This window comes from Onychomys torridus, chromosome 6, assembly GCF_903995425.1.
Source record: "Onychomys torridus chromosome 6, mOncTor1.1, whole genome shotgun sequence".
NCBI classification, from domain to species: Eukaryota; Metazoa; Chordata; class Mammalia; order Rodentia; family Cricetidae; genus Onychomys; species Onychomys torridus.
This window is the reverse complement of record NC_050448.1, coordinates 57,859,093-57,882,621: the sequence shown is the minus strand read 5'-3', so window position 1 is coordinate 57,882,621 and position 23,529 is coordinate 57,859,093. Positions and strand designations below refer to the sequence as shown.

At 36.6% G+C, this 23,529-nt stretch overlaps 1 protein-coding gene across 6 annotated transcripts in view; it reads left to right on the top strand.

Moving 5' to 3' along the window:
• Gria2 (glutamate ionotropic receptor AMPA type subunit 2) overlaps positions 1 to 23,529 on the top strand; it is a 130,484-nt gene that overhangs the window by 45,040 nt on the left and 61,915 nt on the right. For all 6 annotated transcript variants that reach the window (XM_036189917.1, XM_036189918.1, XM_036189920.1 and 3 more), the window contains exon 3: positions 19,501 to 19,740. In XM_036189917.1, the coding sequence (XP_036045810.1) occupies positions 19,501 to 19,740 (240 nt within the window). The remainder of the gene's footprint in view (positions 1 to 19,500; positions 19,741 to 23,529) is intronic.

The window sequence follows — 23,529 nt, the reverse complement described above, 5'->3', positions numbered from 1 at the left end:
AAACTACTTCAAAATGTCCTTAGCTAGAGTCACAGGTTTCAATATTCCAATTTACCACATGTGGCTTTGTATCTTTTTGGTGGCCAACAGCAATTTTCTAGTGTCTTCCTGGTCTCTCTTAACTATTTATCACTCTCCAGATCTTCTTGGCAGCTGCTATGACAAATTATCATCTCCTATTTGTTGTTTGGTGGGGTTGGAGGCCAGTACCCAATAATTATGATCTATGATCACATGGTGAAGCCCAGAGCCCATGTGGAAAGAAAGCAGGCACAAAATGGATCCCGGAAGTATAACCACCCACCCAAACACCTAAGTCAATCAGTACCTACTTTCAGCTTACATTGTAAAAAGTATAAACCATAAATGAAAGTTCTACATAGAAATATACTCACACGGAAGTCAGGCAGCGGTGAGGGGTAAGAAGGATTGGGAAGAGTTAAATAGTACAAGAGAATGGCAATGGGGTTTACAAGGGCCTAGTAGACACTGGTAGAAGCTTGATAAAGAGGTGCTGCAAGCAGGAAAGAAGAAGTGAGATACAATATTGAATCTTCATCTGAGAAGGTGACAAGACATGACTTCATTTGTGCACTGAAAAGATGACAAGACATAGTTTCATTCTGTGCAGGAATTTTGGTTCTGTAGGCTCTACTTCAACAGGAAAATACATTGCTGAATATTTACAAGAATCCACAAATAGCCATTAGTCCCCCCTCCCCCATATGCCTGTGTAGGAACACCATTTAGGCTGTTTCTGGCAAAGCTTACCAACCACTATTAGTGGCCTAGGCCCAAAAAACACTACTGAGCTGGCACTCTAATGAAATTGAACTCATTTCACAAAAAAGATAATAAGGTAAAGTAGGTCACCACTGTTGTTCATTTGCATTTGTATTTGCTTACATGCATTTAAAATGTCCTGTATTACAATCTCAGATATATAAAAAATACTGCTGAAAAATATTTTATATAAAGTGTTAGATATTTGGTACATAGTGGTACACTCAGGAGGCTGAGCCAGAAAGGTGGGAAGTTCCAAGTCAGTCCCATTTACATTGCAATGTCATCACTTTAGAAAACTAAAGCTCATTGGTTAAGTACTTTCCTTTCCTCCAAATGGCCCTAGATTTGGTTACCAGAACACATGCACACAAGTATTAAACTGGCTTGTTTTTTTTTAATTGTGAGGTAGTAGATCGTGGGGTTGGCTACATTTAGAACTCCTTTCCCCCATTTATTTAAATTATTTATTAAGCTTTTCTATTTATAGCATCTTTCAAAAGTGTCTCTCAATTTATATTGTCAGGGCCACTCACAGGGCCTGCTGTTTAAATTTCTATAGAAGTTACTGACCACAGTTCATAAAATGAAGATTAGGCTCATTTGACCTTGCCAACCAGTGCATAAACTTGGGTATGAGAGAAGATATAGAATCCCCTTTCTTCACCAGAATCAAATCAGCTTACTGAGTGATCTAGACTCTCAAGCCTAAAAATTTAAGTTTACAATGAATATGAAGAATGCCAAAGATATCATTTTGACATGGTATTTTGAAGTAATGTTGTTAATATTTCAAATATACTAATACTTAAGTTAATTAAATGAAACTCTTAATGAGCTGTAACAACTTATTTGGTGCAAAGCCCCATCTGAATTAAGAATATTGTATACTAAGAAGTGTCTACTACTCATTGCCAGTTTGATTGAATGTGGAAATTTAACTTATGAGTAGTTTTACTTAACTGTATTTGAGTATTCCCTATTCTCTGACTTTTACATCACTTGTATACACTATTTCATTATAGTTTCCCCTTTTAATCTTTGATTTTAAAAGTTTTTTGAATTATTTTTTGACAGAGAGAAATGGTCTCAATTTGTAACTCTGGCTGGCCTGAAACTCATCATGCAACATAGGCTAGCCACAAACTCACTCAACCCTCTTGCCTCAGCGTCTTTAAGTGATGGAATCTAGGTATCATCCACCATGTCCTGCTATAATTCATATTATTTTTAATCAAATTAACTAAAATCCACCATATTCATCTTTAAAATATAAATAAAATGTACTTATTTCCTTGTGATTTTATTGCAAAATAGAGATACTACATATCACTTTTTAAAAAAAAAATAAAGGTTTAGACTTCCAAATAACCTTGTAAAGTATTTTCTAATCTTGGACAGTTTTAGAAAAGTATTTGTTTATTTATTTATTATCAATTCTGCCTTGCTCGGGAATCAATCTAGGGCCTTGGACACACTAGACAAATGCTTGAAGGGCTCTTAGCTATCTGCCCAGTCACAGAGAAGCTTTTAAAAAGTAACATGAGCATAGTACATTTATATCTAGTAGAAAACAGATCATTCCAGAGAAAAGTAGATCTTGGCTCCCTGGAATAAAAGAACATGTGGGCAGGTATTGTTTTAAACATAGCATGTGAATCTTAGGAAAAGTAATTCTGCAGGGGCACAAGTTTGAAGTTTAGTTTGAAGTTTGAAGTCTGAGGCTAGCCCCTGTACTTGCAGATGAAATCAACATTTGTTCCACCACATAGCAAGGTTGTCGGTTTACTGAGAACAACTAAGGTTTTTAAGTAAGTCACATTAAATTTTTCCTTCCTAGACTTATTTTGAGTTATATTTTATATGCTATGGTTTCAGGTCTCTATTGGTTCCTCGGTGACATGCTTCAAGTTGTTCACATGCTCTGAGTTCTAAAAACATTTTTAAAAATGCAGCAAACCTGTTTTGTATGCCTGCTTCAGATTTGGAGAACAAAAACAATTCCCAGGGCTCCGGGTCTCATCACCAGAACCAAAACTAGAAAATAAGCAGCCAGCAATAGGAATAAGTCTGGAATGCCTAAGAGCTCAAATACCATATTTGTACTGCAATTTTCATTGTGCTTTAGCCATCCCCATCCATGCAGTTAATAAAGAATGCCTATGTTTTTAAATTTTATTTAAATAAATTGTCCATCCACTGGAGCAACTCTGTTTACTCTTACTCAATAGTGCATTCTTGAGTTCTCCTAGGTTTTTTTCCACAAACTCCCCTGTCCTTCCTCCTCCTGCACTCCCCCCAGTCCACCCCCCATTCCCATGTCCTCCAGGGCAAGCACTCCCCTGGGGATTCAACTCAGCCTGGTAGATTCAGTCAAGACAGGTTCAGTCCCTTCCTCCCTTCACCCAGGCTGAGTGTCCCTGCATAAGACCCCAGGTTCCAAACAGCCAGTCCCACTGCTTGGGTGCCTCCCAAACAGTTCAAGCTAAAGGACTGTTTCACTTATTCAGAAGGCCTGGTCCAGTTGGGGGTTCCTCAGCTATTGGTTCAAAGTTCATGTGTTTCCACTAGTTTGGGTATTTGTCCCTGTGCTTTTTTCAATTATGGTCTCAACAATTCTCTCTCATACAATCCCTCCTCTTTTTCGCCAATTGAACTCCCGGAGTTCTCCTAGTGTTTTTATTTGTAGTTTTCAGACATGTACTCCACTGAGCATTTCTTTGTTCTATTATTTTGGAGCATTTTCTTCTGAATTCAACGCTGAGCATGTAAGAACTTCAGTGGAAAAGATTTGGGGGAAAGCATGTGATAGGTTTCGGTCAATAAAACCCATTTCAGTATGCTCTAAGAATCCCAAGAAGGTCTAATTTTTAAAAAAAGTAATTATCCTTAAAATAGCATCAAGAAGATTTTAGGAATTATTAGGTATGTCACTATGGCCAGTTATCAATTACCTTTTATTCCAGTATAAGCAGACTCTTTAAGTATGCTCTATGTGAATGAATGTTGGACAATGTTGAGAGAAGTGTTCAATGATTGACTCTGAATTGAAAAGAATCTTTAGTCACCTGATCACAGTTGCAGACACCTGTAAGAACTAAACAAGAGCTCAAGCTACATCCAATTAACTCATAATTTGGGGCAGGTATCTTTGAAACACTTTGCTTACTATTTTATTGATCTTAATCTTTTAACTTGTTTTTCCTTTAACTGGATTTTTTGAAATAACTCAAGTTACCAACCAGTCTCTAGTGGAACCTGTCTGTGGCACTGTGTCCTATTGGTCCTAAATATATGAATATGTAGGTGTATGTATGAATTATATAGATGTTTGGATGACGGTATGTAGTCTGTTCCAATTCAATATTCTATTTACCGTGTGGCATATTTCCTTTATGAAATTTGAAATGATGTAGTGTGTTCCTTATATTCAACTGTTTTGGTACCGAGTTTCTTGTGAATATTGACCTCACAATCTGCCTCACGGCTATATCCCAGTCCTTACCTCTTACAGATTATGAGTGTTTCAAATTCCTGAAAGTCCAGATGATACTTTGTTTTGTTTAATAACACATCACTATCAGAAAGAAGGGAGACTCTGAATTCAAACATTAGGTTGTTTCTACTAATGATATTCGGAATTAGGACATTTTGGCATAATTCAACATTCTGTATGTACAAATAGTTGCATTTATTTTGACTATGTAATTTCTGGGGTGTCTTGTTGGGAGAACAAATGCCTTTTAATGTTGATTGGACTGGAGGTCATGGTATAATCACTGGAATGTTGAGAAAGAACTGAAGTAAAATTGAGCCTTACAAAAATTTAGGAGTAGAATATTAAAAGTCATTTGATGTCTTTAAAAAGTGTATTTGCTTTTGATATTTTCCATTCTCTATAACTTCATTGCTGACACAGGTGTGAAATAATAAGAAAACAAAATACAATTTTGTTGTGACCTCTTAGCAGGAGGCAGGTATATGATTTATATGGAATTGTTCTCATTATGAATGTTCAAAAACTGTAACAAAGGAAAATAGTCATGTCGAACAAAGGCTCTTAACAAAGTAATTTATTCTCATTAACATTTTCCAGAATAACCCTGACATCCCCAAATAAGGACTTACAATGGAGATCATTCATACTTTGTATCTGATTTTGCTAAAACAACAGCTTTTTTCATGAGAGTCTTAGTGCCTTTGTGTGATATGTTCATGCAAATCAAAGCACATGACATTCTGGTATAGAAATTATAACGTTCACAAGACTCTGCTTACGGATTTTATCTGACTATTGGATTTAATTATGCAGATTCTTGTTATGACCCACCCAATTTAGTCTGGGTATAGACACAGAGATAACAAAACACGTCAATGAAATTCAAATTTTTGTTTTTTGTTCTCCCTTGCATGGTGTGTTTCATTTAAAAACAAGGTGTGTTTTAGTTTCACTAATCATACATATAATTTCTATAATACCTCAGGACAAAGTAGTGGCAGTCTGGCTAGTGGGGAACACCCATTTAAAGGTGCGTAGTCCTATGGTACCTTTGAGAAATGCCTGGATCACAGTTCACATAGTGACTAGAGCTTGTCTTATATATTTCTCTTCCTCTCCATCAGGAGAAGGCCTCAGAGAAGAGAGGGTGAGGTGAGAAAATCCTCCAGTCTAGACTTATGGGAAATTTCCCTCCACTTTTCTCACTCAGTGATCCCTGGTCTCCAGAGTGCTCTGACCTTGTCTTTTGAGGCCAATCTCAGCCAGCTGGTGATGCCCCACAATGCTCAGCTTGCCTTTTTGCTTGATATCTATGGAGTCTCAATTAGAGCTGCTGCTTCTGCTCCCCTTCACTTTGCTACAACAAGAGACCGAAATTCAGGGTTCTTGGAAGGCCCTACACATGTAATTAAGCTCATATGCAGCAAATAATAATTACCCTTTTCTAGAATTGACTTTTTGTGACTTGTGAGTAGGCGATCACAACAAAGATGAAATCTACAAATCAAAAATATCTGCTGGTAAAATTTCTAGCCAGGTTAGTTAGTGTCTCTGTGAGCATACAGGAAGGTTGTACACTTGTGTTTGTGTGTTTGCATGGGAGTATCTGAGTGTATGTAGGTGTGTATATATATAGACATAAGCACAAACATTAGGTCCACATTTTAAAAATATAGTTTGGTAAGCTTATAATTTCATAATGTCTCTTTGATTTAGAATATATATCACCTATGGCAAATTCATTTTGCCAATCTATTGGAAGGTTTTCCAGATGTTTTTATGTGACATTTTCCTGCTGTTTCCAAAATGCCTGGAATTAAATTCTATCATCATTATCATTTGCTGTGTTAACATGGGAAGTTTACTCAACCTCTTTGAGTGTTGATTGTTGGAAGTATTATATATGCAAGCCCTTCAACAGTTCCTGGAACAGAGTTTAAGTGATGTTATTTCTTTACAGAATAATGATTATGTGGACATTAGATTCAATATGCTAGTTTCCAAAACATTTTTATCTCATGAAGTTAAGAATGTGTTCTAATATATATGATATAATATATAAGTACATAAAATAATGATAATATATTAAATAATAATACACACAATTTCATCCCATTCACACTGTAAGAGAATGCTCATTTTATGAAAAAACTATATAAAAAATTCTTAATTAACTTGGCAAATTCCTGTGAAATTGATGTTTATTTTCCCCTTAATAATTTCTGAAGTATCATATATTTGATTGAAGATGTTGATAGTTTACAAATTAGCAATACTCTGTCCTCAGTATCATTCTTGTGTTTGACATTCTACATGATCATCCCTCATAGGGCATAATTTTTGCTGGCTCCTTCTTGATTTTTAAAATATTTCCAGAAGGAATTATTTCCAAGGAATAGAATAGCATTTAATCCATGTATTGGTTCAGAGGGCACAGCTTATCACCGCTAGCTTGGCTATTAGGACTTAAATTTTATTTAGTTCCTGTTGATTGAAGATCTGTTGTCATTCCTACTGAAATATGGCATGCACCATAATTTTACTCTTAAAAAAAATTGAAACCAGACACATTTTCAATTCTTTGATCATTTGTTGTAGAAGTCCTAGCTATATCAGAGCTCTTTGTTTTTACATTTTCTTTTTGGGCTTGGCAGTTATTGCACGGCTCACAGGAGGCAGGAAACCAAACTAGAGTTCAGATTTCAGTTTGGACTTTTGTTCTGCCTCAAACTCTCTGCAGTTGTATTCAATTTAGACACTCTTAAGTTGCCAGCTTTACAATTTACTCTGTGATTTATATACAGAATTATATATGTTCTCTAGAACCAGACACATACTCATTTAGATATCTGAAATAGCGACTTTAACTGATTTCACATGTGCCTTTCTTCAGTGGTCACATGAGGAGAAAATAACTTGGAATACATAAGTCATGATATATTATTAGTATTTTCCCTTGCAATGAGTTTGCAACTGCTCATTCTCAGTTTCTCCAGCTTTCTCTCTCATAGAAATAGTTACTGCCATACTGACTGAGACTTTTGTTTCTCTTTCTTTTTCACTAACTGTTCACTTCACCCCTCTGAATAGCACTGGTCCATTTTAACAATGGAGAAATGTTGTCTGGATAATTTGTTCTTTCTTATATTATCTATGGTAGTATTCTAAAAATAGGGTATGAAAAATTACAGAATCATATTGATAATGACTAAATATTGATATTATGTGACCTATATTATATTTTCTCCCACATTTCCATACTCTATGGACCATATTGTGGTGAATTGGACAATCATTAATAATATAAGGGCTTTTAAAAACCAATCTGTTAAGGGAAAGGAAGAATTATCAGCTGTATAAAGAGATTTAATTTCATACATTGATCAAGTATGTCAGATAGTTATTCAAATTCCCACTAAATATTTATTGCTTCAATAACATCTTGATGGCATGCCTTTAAAATATGTTTCTTTTAAGAAATGTAGCACACATTCAAATATAAAAAAATATTTCTCAAAAGCCACCCATGCTTCAGCAGATGGTTCTATACCCATGCATACAAGCAGTACTAAATGGAATCACAGGTTTAATGGAAAGAAAAGAGTATGTTCATTTGGGAAAAAAAAATGTTGGTGATGGGGAATGAAAAAAGAATTGGAGGAGAGGGGATGAGAGGCAATTTGTTTAAAACACATTACTCACTGTTGAAAAAATACAAATAAATCAACCAAATACTTGTAGATGATGATGGATCCGCAGGATCTGTGGGCTTAGCTTTGTGTTTGGATGGTCCACAGTTTTCTTAAGCAGCATATCTAAGACAGAACGTTTAAAGTATCTGACCTCAACATTAGAATGACACAAAGTGTGTAAGGATTAACCAAGTAAATGTGCAGTTTCAGGACCAAAAGGGACATGAAGAATAACATTATTTAAGAGGAAAGAGAAGAAGGCAGAGAAGAAATATAAAAAGAATGGTAAATGTAACAAATATTAGTAAAATATACAGATAATGGTGGACTAAGACCATTAAAGTTCATTAATTCTCATATGGATTTTATATGAAATATATGTGAGAAAGAATATACATGAGTGACATGGCATTTTCTAGAATTTATCTCTTGAATGTTCAGTCATTTAGAGCCATGTCTAAGCTAGTTGGGACATCTGAGGACATTGAGACCTTTGAATTCTGCCACCTGCCACAAACACACAGCTGGTTCTTGGCATGGTAAGATGAGAAGCCAGGCCTGTAGGCATTCATGAAGCCTGATATGCTATATGTAACACTCATACCATACCAGAACACAGAGATGTGGACCTCACCTAGAGCTGAGGGCAGCAAGACATTTCAAAGGTCAAAATGGTGTGTGTGTGTGTGTGTGTGTGTGTGTGTGTGTGTGTGAAGGGAATGAATGGCCAAGATGAAGAATGGAACCTTAGGAACCAATAGAAATAGAAATTCTCCTTCATTTCCATGTCCATCTCCCATCATTAAAATCTACATTAGAGTTATTACCCATTACTGCTGATCCCATTATTGTCTGCCATCTTAGATGAAGAATGAAGCAAGATTAAATGCTATAGATGCCTAAAGTGGCTTATAATAAAGGCCACAACAATAAACTTAGGACATTTAACTTCACTCAAACTATTTAGCATAAAAGTCAGAAAGGACAGACACTTGCTAAGGAGAAAGAAAAATGGATTCTTACTATTTCACAGTCTTCTATGACTGAGAGATGATGTTGCATCACATTAACTATTCCTGTGATGAATGGGCTCAAGATGTATGCAAAGCAGAGGCAATTAATCACTATACAGATAGGTGGCATTACTTTAGGTTAAACATTAGTGAGGCAATTTATAGAGACTGTCACTTGGGTGTGTGCTTATTATTCTACACACTGTCTCATAGCCATTGTTATGTTCACTAGCTAAGCAGTGATTGCTGGAATTTTAGAGAGATTTGTGTAGATGTTAAACTGTCATCTCTTGAGTGGAAACAGTTCATGTCTACAGAGGAGAAAATAAAGTCCTCCAGTAGCTATGCAAACTTTAAAATAGCCATATTTGTGGAAAAGGGGTAGTTTCACTCTATTTCATCAAGATCATAGAAAACTGTCCTGACCTAAAATGTCCACAAGTAATGGAGACATGGCTCAATTTCTACCATTCTCCCAAAAACTTTACATAAATTCTAACGATGTATGTATCGTACAATACCATGACAATTATATATGAAAGGATTCAATGTTGCCCACTTGGAGGCTTGATGCATATACAACAGGGGGGCACTGTCCTTCACTGATGTGGGCCTCCTTTATTGTGCTCCTTGCTGTCTTTTTAACGTCTTCACTTGACATGTAAAATTCTCTCCATATAAAATAAATTTGGAAAGAGTAACACAACTGGATGCCAGAGATACTCCAAAGAGTGTCATCTTTTGCTTGACAAAAGAGTTACCATGTTTTCTATGGATTTTAAAACTAAGCCAGTGATCCTGAAAATTGGCAATTCAGGAGGAAAGTAATGATTTCTGAGAAGTTTGAGTAGCAACAGAAATGAAGTCTCCACGTAAGAACCTACATTTACTTTATTAACCATTTGGTTCTGACATATATTCACCCAATAATAAATATTATAATGATTTAATTATGAAATTCCTGATTTGGGTATTTCAGAAGAAAAAAATTGCTGTAATTGGACTTATTGTTAAAAGCACACTTACCTAACTATTAATATTTTCTTGAATATTATCTACAGGTTTTTATAGCACAAGTGTTAAGGCATGCTTGAGTAGTAGGTAAACAAAAGACATCCCCAGGTTGGGAAGTGCAGCTCAAGATCAGCATTTCTCCTACTAGGTACCCAGGGAAACTAGAGCTGGCTTCCATTTCTCTGCTTTTATTCTGTTCTCATACAGACTCATTTATTGAAGGAAGTCATAAATCAGCAAGACACCCTAACACTGTCACTTACACTTCAGATAGGTTGAAGACAGAGTGTCAATAAGACAGGGACAATCAGTGAAGGTGGCATTCATTTGTTCATAGGCAGGACACACGTCATGGAAGAACTGTTACTTTATTAAGTGCCATTTATTACACGATTACTGTGTGTCGTGTACTTATGAGACTCGTACAGGTAATGGGATCTTTATTCTTTTCTCAGTTGGTTCACTGTTTAAAGAGGAAGCTAAGCAGCAATAATACTAGTAACACAGAACCATGTAAATAACTTTAGAATCACATATGATAAACACATGAGACTCAGACCACACAAAACTGATAAAACCAGAGTGATGTTGCTTTTCTTTATTCAACAACTGGACCACATAAACAACTTCTAAGTAAGAGGGTGATTTTTGCTGTGATAGGAAAGAGATGTATGACAGGGGATACTGTTCAAGAAATTATTGTAGGAATTTAGTAAATAAGTGCCAAAGAGACTCTATTGGGCACTGTCAGCAACACTGAGGAATACAGATGGGAGAGGTCAAGTGGGCAACACTTGCTGAACTCTCATATTCTGGGGATCAAAGTAGGGAAGATCCATATATCTTTTCCCTGCGAAGATGGGTTTGATTTACATACAACACATGAACACTGTCTTGTGGAGGTGATACATTTCAAGCTGAAGGAAAAAATGAGCAAACTTCTGATGAACAACTGATAAATAGCAAGTATTAACATTAATTAGAGTATGGAAAGCATGGTGGAGAGACAGAGAGGTTTCTATGTGGCTGCTGACACCACTGAGGGTTGCTTTTTATGTTTTGTTAATGCCAGCCTACCTTATGTTGACAGAGGTAAGATTGCTATCTTCAGGGTGAGGCAGAGAAGAGTAATTTGTCTCTCCAAGTCCAACTTGAGGTTCAAATTCAAATCGCTGTCATTATTAGAATGTTCAGCTTCTGTACCCACCGTCACTGGCAGCACATCCTTGGGTATTGAATAACGTCTCCATGTCTTCAAGCTTTTAGGAATAATTATGTGCTTTTTGACACTGTAAAAGAGCTGTTTCACCACATATTTTTTTCTTTTTTTATTCTAGAAAGCTTACCCTTGACATCTTATTGAAATTATTTTAATTATAACTTATTTGAGCAAAAAATATGTATATATATATATATATATATATATATATATATATATATATACATGGATGTATATATTATAATATCAATCATGTATGTGATAGTTATACTGTGCATTTTCTGGCTAAATAAAGAGGTGTAAACAAATAAACAACTAGGGTGATGGACTTGTAGAAAAATTTACATGAAAAGTTAAGTGGGACCTTGGTAATAAGGATGAGATCCCTGAAAAATAGAATGCAAAAAAAAAAAAAAAAAGGACAAAGGGAATTGGGAGATGAATCAGCAGAGAATGCCTTTTAGGTAGTGTGTTTTAGGAAGATCTGAAGGAAAGAATAGAAACTGAAAGGAGAGAGATGAATGTGTCATAATTGAAGAAAAAGAACAAGAAGGTGGAGATGCAGGAAATGCTTAGAAAATCCTGCTCAGCAAACCTCAGCTAAGTAGATCCTTCCTTGGCAAGTTCATGCCTGTCCAACATTGGAACCAAACATAACAGGTTTTAAAAAGCATTCATCACTGTGGAGTGAATGAAGTGGAGAAGGATGGTGTGAATAGAACAACGAAGATAAATAAAGGAAATTTTCTGCAATCTAAATCTAAGTAACTTCGGTAATTATGATGCTGTTACAGAAGAGAGACCTCTAGGAAGGTCGAGCTTCCCAGGCTAAAATTCTCAGTCCTCCTTTCTTACTTTCCTTTTCTCCTTTTTTTTTTATTTCTCTCATTCTCATTTTCATTTTCTTCAGGAAATTGTAATTTTGAATTTTCTAAGTCAATAAAACAGTTAGAGGGACAACAGTGATGATGATAAAAGTTTAAGAAATGTGTGTCTACAGAGCGAGATCCAGGACAGGCACCAAAACTGCACAGAGAAACCCTGTCATGAAAAAAAGAAGAGAAGAGAAGAGAAGAGAAGAGAAGAGAAGAGAAGAGAAGAGAAGAGAAGAGAAGAGAAGAGAAAAGAAAGAAGGAAGGAAGGAAGGAAGGAAGAAGGAAGAAGAAAGGAATGTATGTCATCCTGGAGTGGTGACACATACCTAATCTAGCTCTTGGAAGTTTAATATCACTGCAAGTTCAGGACCAGCCTCAGCTGCAGTCAAACCCCAGCCTGCCTTAACTAGAGGGTAAGGTCCTATAACAAAATAACAGAAAACAAAACAACAACAAAAGCCCAAGAGTGTGCACATAAAAGTTGAACTTACATTGAAAAGGATGAAACCTGCCAGAGACACAGTGTAAAAAGTAAAGAGAACTAGTGTTAGTCAAGTCTATGGTGAACTATTTTTAGCATGATTAGGAGAACAAGATGGTAAAGGATAATTAAAGGGAGAGACAAAATACTAAGATGGTATGATTTGCATGGCAGTGGTGCAGAGAAGGAATTAGCATAGAAAATTATTAGTAGTAATAGACGGAACCCCAAATCACACATTTAGACAAGGCCAGAGATGCTTGCTAGACATGAGCAAGATATGGTTGCTTTTTTGAGTAGGATATCGTTGCTAACAAGTGATAGAAAAATTTCAATAGTAGAATATATTCAAGTACCATGAGAGGTGAAGGTTTCTCATGCTGACTAGATTATAAGGGCAATGTTCCTTCTTGATGTAGCTATGACCAGACTACAAGCTGAATTGCAGAGGGGCTGTTGCCCTCCTGCTTCTGAAGAAGCTTACACCATTTCATGAAAGTGAATACCAATATATAAATGTAAAGGATGGAAGACAAAACTAAATCATACACAGCTCTTTGTTCTACTAAACAATGATGGGAAGTCTTCCAATCTGTATCGTGAATGCCACATTAGCAGCACCAGTGAGCAGCATCAGGATGGAAGTGTAGGATGCACCATCAGCATTGTTGCAAGCTTGTATCATCTGTTCTTGTAATAAAAAGTGAAATGATCAGCAAGTTACTTACACCCAGGAGATTATTACTTCTGTGGTTTGACCTAAAATGTCTTATGGAAGGGTTTTACTTTGCTGAGTTTTTCAGTGTTGTTATTAAATATTTAACTCAAGTAGAACTCCTCAAGAGTATCTTTGCTAACTCCTTTGCAATCATTTTTTAACCCAAAGTCATACATGGCATTCTTATGGTAATCAGCTTAATTATACAGAAACTTACAAAAATGTGTCAAACTGTTATTGCACAGGCTATGAAGCTAGAACTCTGTGCTGTTCTTCTCTGTCTTCTATCTGTATGATGACTGTTCATAAATTCTGACATTGTCTAATTCATTTTAGAAAGCTTATTACTTTTTCCACATTTTTCCCAGAGTTAATAGCACAATATTTTGGATAATCTAGGTAGTTTTAAACCTTCTTCCTATAGAAGATGTAGGGCAGGGAGGAAACTACCTTTTAGAAGCATCATTGGGGAATAAAGTAGAGATTAAAATGAAATAAAAAAGCACATTTCTAATTAATTCAAAATACCACACTTAATTTTGGTGTTTAATGTGTCAATAGGTTTCTGTATCCATCCATGCTGGTTACAATTCCAATGTGAAGTGTTCTTAAAGGTTCATAAGTTGTATGTTTGGTTCTCATGCTGTAGAATCACTTGGAGAAATGGTAGGAATTTATATGATGTGATGTCTAGGTTGGTCATTGTGGGTATGCCAATGGAGTTTGGCCACCAGTTTCTGTTTCTGTCTCTTTTATTGTTATGTGCTACAAGGGGAGACTCCTCTGCTACACGTTTATATGACCATGTTACTATGCATGACCAAGAGCCCAGAATGACAAGAGCAGAGAATCATGGGTGACAAAACCTCTGAAACCAAAAACTAAAAGTTATTTTTTCATTAAATTGATTATGTCATATGGTGTCACAATAATAAAATAAATAACTAATTCCAAATAAGACAGAAAGCTAGTGCTAAGAATGTTTCCATTGCTATCAATAAGCCTAAGCATGCAATTTTGGAAAAGAGGATACAAGAAGTATTTAGAGAACTATAGAGATGAATGCTATTAAAAGCCGAGAGTGTTATAGGTGGAGCAGACTGAGTGATCTCAATATGAGCTTAGAAGTTAAGAATGCAGGTAGCAAAGAATTAACTCACGAAGAAGCAGATGGGAATAAAGATTTCACTGAGAGTAGGAATTAAATCTATTTATGTTTTATCGTGGTGAGAAATTTCTCTACCTGTTGTCCATTTCCTGAGACCCCATGGGTAGCTGAGTTTAAGCTGGTGAAAGACTGTTTAAGACAGTTCAGTATCTTGGCTGCAGCACTGTTAGAAAATCTTTTAGCCAGCTTTATAGTGAGAATTATGAACAAAGCAGAAGTCTTGGAAAAGCAGTTTTGCCAGAAAATGAGCAAACTTGAAGACAAGTAAGATATACTTGTTAGGAAGAATAGCATCATTAAAAATAAATTAAGCACTTTCAACTGGGAAAAAGAAAAGATGTCATGAAGACATCCTAAGAATAAACAAGACCACATCAAATCCAGAGCTGATAAGTTCATAAAAGGCAAACTGGCTTTAAAGTGTTCTGTAGTCCTCTGGTTCCCAGGGTTGCTGGGGGAAATATTTCTTTCACATTCAGAAACCTACACAATCACAGGCTTCTATATACACTGTCAGAAGAAGGGTGACCAATGCTCAGAGCAGCAGTCCTTGATGTTATACACAAGATGCTGGTTTTATAGACATGTAGATGGCAAGATATGAGGAGAGAAGGAAGCCTGGAGTTAATAAAGTCCTAAGTGAATATGTGCTGTTGACATAAGCATGACCATGTTGAGGACCCTAGCTTCAGACCCAGAGGGAAATAGCAAAGACCCTGCCACTGCAGTAAGGCTTCGGAGGAAATGGCAAAGACTTACTTAGGGTTCCAAGTATGGGCGTTAATAGTATATACAGAAAATGCCCACCATTGCTTTCTACTCCTAGATTCTTACAGCCTGAAGACTGTTCTCTTACAAGGACTGCTCCTACCAAGATTAGATAAACTTGCCTCCTTGATGCAGCTTTATACCATAAACCCTTACTTATCTGTAATAACCCTGCTCCTTATTCAGCTGTGTGCAATAACCCTGCCTCAACATTAAACCCTATAAAAACATGTTGAGCTCCCACAATACTACAGTCTCTCTCTATCATAAGGCCCAGACCACCTGATCCCAAATATTTGTGTGTGTGTGTGTGTGTGTGTGTGTGTGTGTGTGTGTGTGTGTGTGTTTGTAATTTCTTCTTCATTCCCTGTCTCCCCAGTCAGATCCATTTTTTGTGAACTGAGGGAGGATGAAGTAGAAAGATTTAAAGTGTCACAGAGGATCTCATCTAGATTTTTAAATTAAAAACAATGAAATGCAAAAGAGTGTATATCAGGGTTACAGTCCCCCAAAAGATTCCCTGAGGTGGTAGAGCATGAGGCCTTGCGAGTGAATTTAGAGATGCCAGAAATGTGGAACATCTCCCGAGGAAACCTGAAAGCAGGATACAGGCATCCAATGTGAAATACAAGATGTCAAAGCCATAGTGTTTGAGCTACTCAAGCCCATTGAAGTTCACATCATGACACCATGTGTCTTGGATATCCTGAATTTTTTACAGTGCTGAAACTGAAATTTTTACTGTTTTCCCTGGTAGATTAGATCTTCTTCTTCTTCTTCTTCTTCTTCTTCTTCTTCTTCTTCTTCTTCTTCTTCTTCTTCTTCTTCTTCTTCTTCTTCTTCTTCTTCCCCTTCCCCTTCCCCTTCCCCTTCCCCTTCCCCTTCCCCTTCCCCTTCCCCTTCTCCTCCTCCTCCTCCTCCTCCTCCTCCTCCTCCTCCTCCTCCTCCTCCTCCTCCTCCTTGTTCCTTCTCCTCATCCTTTTCCCCCTTCTGTGCCTTCCTTGTTATTCCTATTAGTTTATTTTAGAATTGGGATGTATTTTGTTATTTGTATCGTGGAAGAACATAACCTTCTGTTTGACTTTATAGTGGGTCATGGGTAAGAATTTGGCATGTGTTTCAGAAGTGATTTTGCATTTGGACTTTAAACCAATTTCATAATGGCTAAAATAATGTTCACTCTCAGAGATAGACAATTCCTTCTGCATTATGAGATGGGTAGAAGCCTTTGGAAGGCAGAACAAAATGTTAAACTATGAATAGGCACTGCCCCCTACACCTCTTGCTAATGTTAAATGCTTGCTCTCCAGTTTGTGATGTTTTTTAGGAAATTGAAAGAAAGTGGAAGTTAGTGCCTACCTGGAGGCAATAGGTCACTGTGGGCATGCTCTTAGTAGTGACAACTTATACTGGTCTTTTCTTCATCTCACTCTGATTCCTGACATCTATGAATTGAACTCAGTTCTACCATAGGCTTTCACTACATGCATGTAAAAGGAATGAAAAGAGAGCTTTCTTATCAAATACCTATCAGGGACCTGTGACAACAATACCAATTCGAATGCAGCGCTCCACTGGGGAAACAACAGTATGAGACTGCAGAAGGCCTTGGACATTTGGATGTGAGCCACCCAAGGAACATAATAATTAAGTTTCCCTTCTCAGTTTGTTATTGTGAACTTGGAAACAGTACCTCATCTAAGATGCTTGCTCATAGATCTCAATGTCACTCTTACCATATCTTGGAGTAGTGACCATTACTGAGAAATATTGGTCAAATGGAATGTGTAGAGATGGGATATTAAGAGAGAACTATCCAAAATAGAGTACAGTAGGACACAAGAAAGTCATTATAATTCATGAAAGGTAATACGATAAGGTGGAGGGTGACCAAGGCTTGTTAGGAGACAAAGTGCATTTTTGTAAAATAATATTTCCTGAAGAATTTTCAGAATTTCCTAGAAAAATGGTTTCTGAGTTAAAAGAGCCATAGTTTCTTAAAAAGTTTGATACAGCTTCTTCTTATTGAGACAAAGGTAGTGCTTCCATCTGGTTACAAAACACAAAGGTCTCTTGGCAATGCAGTCCAGAACAATGGAAAATGAAAGGTTTGGCTCCTCACTGAGATTCTGTATTAAAGCTGTGACTTCCTTTTCAAGCATTCAGGTGATGTTGTGGCTGCTTTTTCCATCACAGAAACTATTGCATTAAGAGAGGACGCTCCATCAATAAACCATATTGCATGATGGCCCATAGTGTCTGGATGTCATGCCAACCATTCATTGGAAATCAAATAAAGAAGATCCAGGGAGAATTTTACATCAATCCTCCCTCTTCACATGTCATACTTCATCAATCTAAGATTTAACAAAAATTATAATGAATTTAAATTTAAGATTCCCATGTCAGTACACATGTATCCATGTATGAAATAAGAGATCATTGTGGAGTTTGCCTAGAAGAATTAATAGTCAAAGGTCTTTTTCATCTATATGATGAACAGACACAGTCCTCAAATATATTAAAAACTACCTTTTTTTCTTTTTTTGCCTAGAGGAGGACAAATAATACGGACATAAATAAAACACTATAGTTTCATCTTGAAGTTACATGAAATATATGAAAAACCATCTGGTATTCTCTGATATTATCAGCCCATTCTGCAGAAGATTAAAAACAAAATATGGTACATAAATACATACTATACAGATGCATCCTAAAGACCCAGAAAGCTTATGTTTGTTAGATCAACAGAAGTAAGCAGAATGCCAAGACATATTTACAGGAAAATAGAAATTGTTTAGAAGTATGGTCTACTCAGAAGAATAGCTGATATCACTATCCATTTGGTTATATCATCTAATTATTGAAATATTGGCTATCATTTATTTTTTGCTTATTAGAATCTGCATCTATTTTAGCAAGTTTCTTTTTCATGAGACACATTTATTTCTACTTTTCTTTGTGAAAAGACACAGTGAAATAAGACAGTATTAGTTTTACCTTCATGTGGAGTTAATTCATTTGGAAGATGTTCAGCATTATTTGGAAAATACCAGCTATGCATACATCAAAAGGCTCTGATCACCTGAGCTGGTGACTAGAAGACTGTCACAGATGGAAACAGAGCATTGTAATCCTGGACCAAGTAGCTTTTACTTCCCAAAGGAGATACAATCTGTTGATGTTTCAAAAGACCATTCTTACTGGACTTAAGAAATCTTCTAGTGACCATGCTCATGTGTGCATGATGAAGACAGAAGTCATATTTGAGTGTTGTTCCCTATGATAATATTCTATTTTATTTTTATACAGGGCCTCTCATTGAATCTGGGGCTTACTATTTATGCTAGGCCAGTTGGCCAGTGAATCCCGGGGTCCTCCTGTCTCCACCTCTCCAATGTTGGTATTACTAATGATGACACTATGGCTGGCTTTTTAATGTGAGTTTATGGCTCAAACTCAGTTATCTGCTTGTGAGGTATGCATTATACCAACTGAGCCATATCCCCAGCTCACATAAAGCCTTTTAAGGAATCTGATTTTCTTAGGAACAAGCTGTTTTGAGAGAGTATATTGTCTAGATAACTACAGTTTATTTTTTAAATTAACACTAGGCATGATAAAGTGAAAGGGATGAATCTCCTGGGATGCCACTCCTAGACAAAAATTCTACAGACAGCTAATGGCTGCTAAGGGAGAAAGAATTAGCCTCTCTCAGGGATGAGCCTCTAGTTGGTCACCCAATAAAAAGCTCTCAGCCGTGAAATCATATACACACAAGCAAAAAAAAAAAAAAAAAAAAGAAAAAAAGACTCAGCAGGTTATATTTATGTGTATGCAACAGTAATAAGTGAAGAAAAAGAGGTCATAAATTCATAAATTTGAGATGAAATGGGAAAGGGAACATAAAAGGGGTTGGATTGAGATTTAATTACATTTTAATTAAAATAAAAAATTAAAACCTTAATGTCTTATACATTTAAAAAAATCTGTCCTAAAATACATTTATCTATTAAGCATGTTAAATAATCTATGCATTTTCTTGTAGCCTCATCTGCTACTTTTTATCCTTTATACTCTTTTCATCATTTAATTGAATGCTAAGTGAATAAGTTCCCATAAATTTTGATTAATCATTGATACAACGTACTATTTCTTTTGATCTGGTAGTGATTTTGTACTTCACATGAATATTGCATTTTTAGGACAATCCATGCAATCACACAATGATTAAATAACTTATCCTTTTTGTATTTCCAATTTCTAGTCTGTTCCCAGTTCTCAAGAGGAGTCTACGCAATTTTTGGATTTTATGACAAGAAGTCTGTAAATACCATAACATCATTCTGTGGGACACTCCATGTGTCCTTCATCACACCCAGCTTCCCAACAGATGGCACACATCCATTTGTCATCCAGATGCGACCTGACCTCAAAGGAGCACTCCTTAGCTTGATCGAGTACTACCAATGGGACAAGTTTGCATACCTTTACGACAGTGACAGAGGTAGGTGACAGAATGTAACCCTTTTTAATCAATCAAACACAACATTTGCCCTTGGTATTTTTATGTGCTGCTATAGTAATATGAAAGTGTATGAATGCTCACGAATTTTGTTGTTTAATTTTACTGTGTAAATGAATAATGCAATTTTAATATGTAGATTGCTTAAAGTAAAACAAAACAAAACCAACCAACCAAACAAACAAAAAGAACAAGAGAGCAATAATAAAAACACAGGCACATAGTCAAGAGGAACAGAATGCACAACTTAATATTTGAGAGCACAGTCCATAGGGATAATCTGTGATAATGTAATGATGTTGTGTTCAGTCCTAGCATAGAACAGCTTGACATGTGAGCAACAAAGATCCCAATGTTCCTAATCAGAGGAAAAGTAACATAAAGGGAATTTATACAAGCATATAAATAGAAAGTTTTTAGTAGTTTATAGTTACTAAATCTTGTTCAATGTAAAAGATTTATCAGGCAAGAAGTATCCTTAATTTTAATATAAGGTCTTTGAACCTGAGACAAGTCACAGGCTGCTCTGAGGTCATGGCTACTTGTGTGTAAAATAGTCCAGCACAGTCCTCTGGTGTCCAACCCATGTTGACATATATAATTCCGCAGGATTGTTTATGTGTTATATGAGTGCACTAATTAGGGGATGGGGAATTCTTAGTGTTTCTATATTCTTTATTGTGAAGGTTAATACTAGAAGGTATGCTTTTGGGTTTTGGACCCAAGGTCTTCTTAACATTCATCAGATCTATGGTGAGCTTACATGAATCTGTGCACACCCCACATTGTATGAAACATTTTGTGTGGATGTTTATGTGCCTTTGGAGAGTACCTATAAGCACAGACAAGAGGGTAAAGAATTTTATGTTAAGTGGAACTAATCTCCACACTGAATCCTTCAGCAGCTCACTTCTTGGAGAACTTAAAATTTCAAATGAAATACAGAAGTCCATTTTGACCAAGACAGGGTACCTAGTTACAATGGAGGACAGACTGGAAGGGAACCAGCATCAGTCCATTCTCCATTGATCACTCAGACTTGGCTGCTTTGCTCAGTCTTGTCCCCTTGAACCATGGTATGACTGGCCTCTATAAAAGCCAGTCAGTACTCTATAAATGAAACTGAACTAAACTAAAATAAATCTGTGTCAACAACTTTGTCTCCTGCCTTGAGAAGGAAGATTTGATATCTATACTACACAGGAAAACTACAGACAGAGTCATGATGGTAGATGTGGATTTTAAGGTTCAGGATGACTTTAATATGGACTTTCTGTGAATGTGATTTTTTTTTAAAAAAAAAAAAAAAAGCTTCTAAAACTGAGCTTATGGGTATTTAGCCTTCCCTTTTGCCCTGTGACCACTTTTTTAGGACTTGGTTTCCCTAGAACTTTTTCTAGAAGTTGGGTATATTTTAAATCAATTTCTCACACTTGCATCATAGAGTTGTTATTTCCATCTATATGTATTTCATATCTATAGGCTTCTTATCTGGACCTATCTCCCCAGTCCAATGTACCACCAAAGGCTCAGCACTTCATCTCATTAATGCCATACTGGTCTTAATGTGACCCATTTTCAATAAAGCAGGCAGATTATTTTCAGTGTTTTGTTGTTGTTGTTGTTTCAAGATCAGTCTCCCTTCCACTTGCTTGAAAGTCTTCAATGACTTCTTCACATAATAATGAGGATAAGATTGAAATTCTTAGCCTGGATTTTAGGCTTTATAATATTTGGGTCCGGCCCCATTCTCCAGTGAGTTCTTGAGACTTGCTTATTCATTAAAAATAAATGCTACATCAGATTGACCTTATTCCACTTTCTGACATGGGCCAAACTTTTTCACCTCAAATATCTACACATAGCTCAAGTTTGTAGAGTCATACTGGCATTTTCTTACAAAGGAATGTTTTATTTATCTTCCTAGGGTGTATATCAATTTTTAGTTAATAGTGTCATTGATTGTGTCACTCAAGAACTATTTATTGAACTTCCACTACATTCCAGGGACTGATTTAGTCACCCAGCATAAGGTCTATTTGTTATTCATGGCTTTACAGTTAGCTGCAGGAAGGCACTACCCAGGAGCACTCACTCTTCACACAGGATGTGAGGTTCATAACTAGACATGCAGAGCTACAGGTAATGCTAGACACAGAGTTGACATTCACTGAATGAGTTAAATGTTTTGGCATCCTAAATTTGAGCTGATATTGGAAGTTGAATCATGCTTGCTAAGTTGAAAGGGTAGAAGGTGAACAAATTTTACTTGTGGATGAGGCCAAATATGGCATTAGTTTAGGAATGTTCCTCAACCTTAGCCTTTCTTCACTCTGTTATTCCCAATGGTTAAAAGTGCCTTTATCTCTGACTCCTTTGCCTGCTCTTGGGACTCCTTTCTTCCTATTGCCTTCTCCAGCCTCCATAAGAGGGCTTTTGCCTTGTGCTATTGTATCTTGTTTTGTCCTGTTTGGCTGTTGTCTCTTGGAGGCCTGCTCTTTTCTGAAGAGTAAGTATGTAGGAGTAAATCTGGGGGAGAGAGGAGATTGTGGGGAACTGGGAGGAGTGGAGGGAGGGGAAACTGTGGTATGTGGTCAGGATGTATTGTGTGAGAGAAGAATCTATTTTCAATGAAAAAATGTGAGTCTCAAAAATATTCAAATAGACATCAGCTGCATAAACAGAGGAAGAGAAACACAAAGACTGGAAGAGAGATACTCAGCAATAAAAGGAGCTGGGAAACTTTCAAGTGAGGGCTGGCAGACATATGTACTTGCAAAGAGAATCTGGGACACTTTACAGCATTTTTATTAATACTTTCAAAATATTAAATAAAATGAGAAGGATGAGATAAGCTCCAATTATTAAATTATACAAATTGATTTGAGTCAAGTGCATCTGTTGGCCAAAGAACATTAGTGTCATGATACTAAGTAATTATATATTAAAGCCAAAGTGACCTTATGTGCACACTTTTGCAGTATTATCAAGTAGCTGCTGATGTTTTGATGTGTTAAGTGTTACACAAGCCTTCCACTGACAAGTCTTTCCAGAGATAAATATGTAAGACTCTCAAATGCAGACATGGCCTTAGCCTTTACGTTATGTTTTACTTAGCTAATGGAAATGGAGTTATTGCTGACTTCTTTTGTCTTATTAGTGGCTTAATTTTTATGACTTTGAATAATGTTAAAATTATCCGTGCATTCATTCTGTGAACTGTTATTTCTTTCCTCTTTCCCTATTTCTCTCATGGGCTCCCTTCTCACTGCAACATTACCTGCTGTGGAGGGCCTACTATGCTACCTTATTCTTACTGATCATGCTTTTCAAAGAGGTCCCATTATTTTCTCTATCAACAGACATCGTTAAAGTCCAGTCTCAATATGCTCTCCTCTCTACCTCCTTTTTTTCTCTCCTTTTTTAATTTATTATATTTGTGTTTTAATTTTACACATCAGCCATGGATTCCCCTGTCCTCCCCCATTCGGCCCCTGCCCCCCCCCCACCTTCTCCCCAACCGCTCCCCTCCATTCCCATCTCCTCCAGGGCCAAGACTCCCCTGGGGATTCATTTTAACCTAGTGTATTCAGTAAGGGCAGGTTCAGTCCCCTCCTTCCAGGCTGAACAAAGTGTCCCTGCATAAGCCCAAGGTTCCAAACAGCCAGCTCATGCACTAAGGACAGGTCTGGGTCTCACTGCCTGGTTACCTCCCAAACAGTTCAAGCTATTCAATTGTCTCACTTATCCAGAGGGCCTAATCTAGCTGGG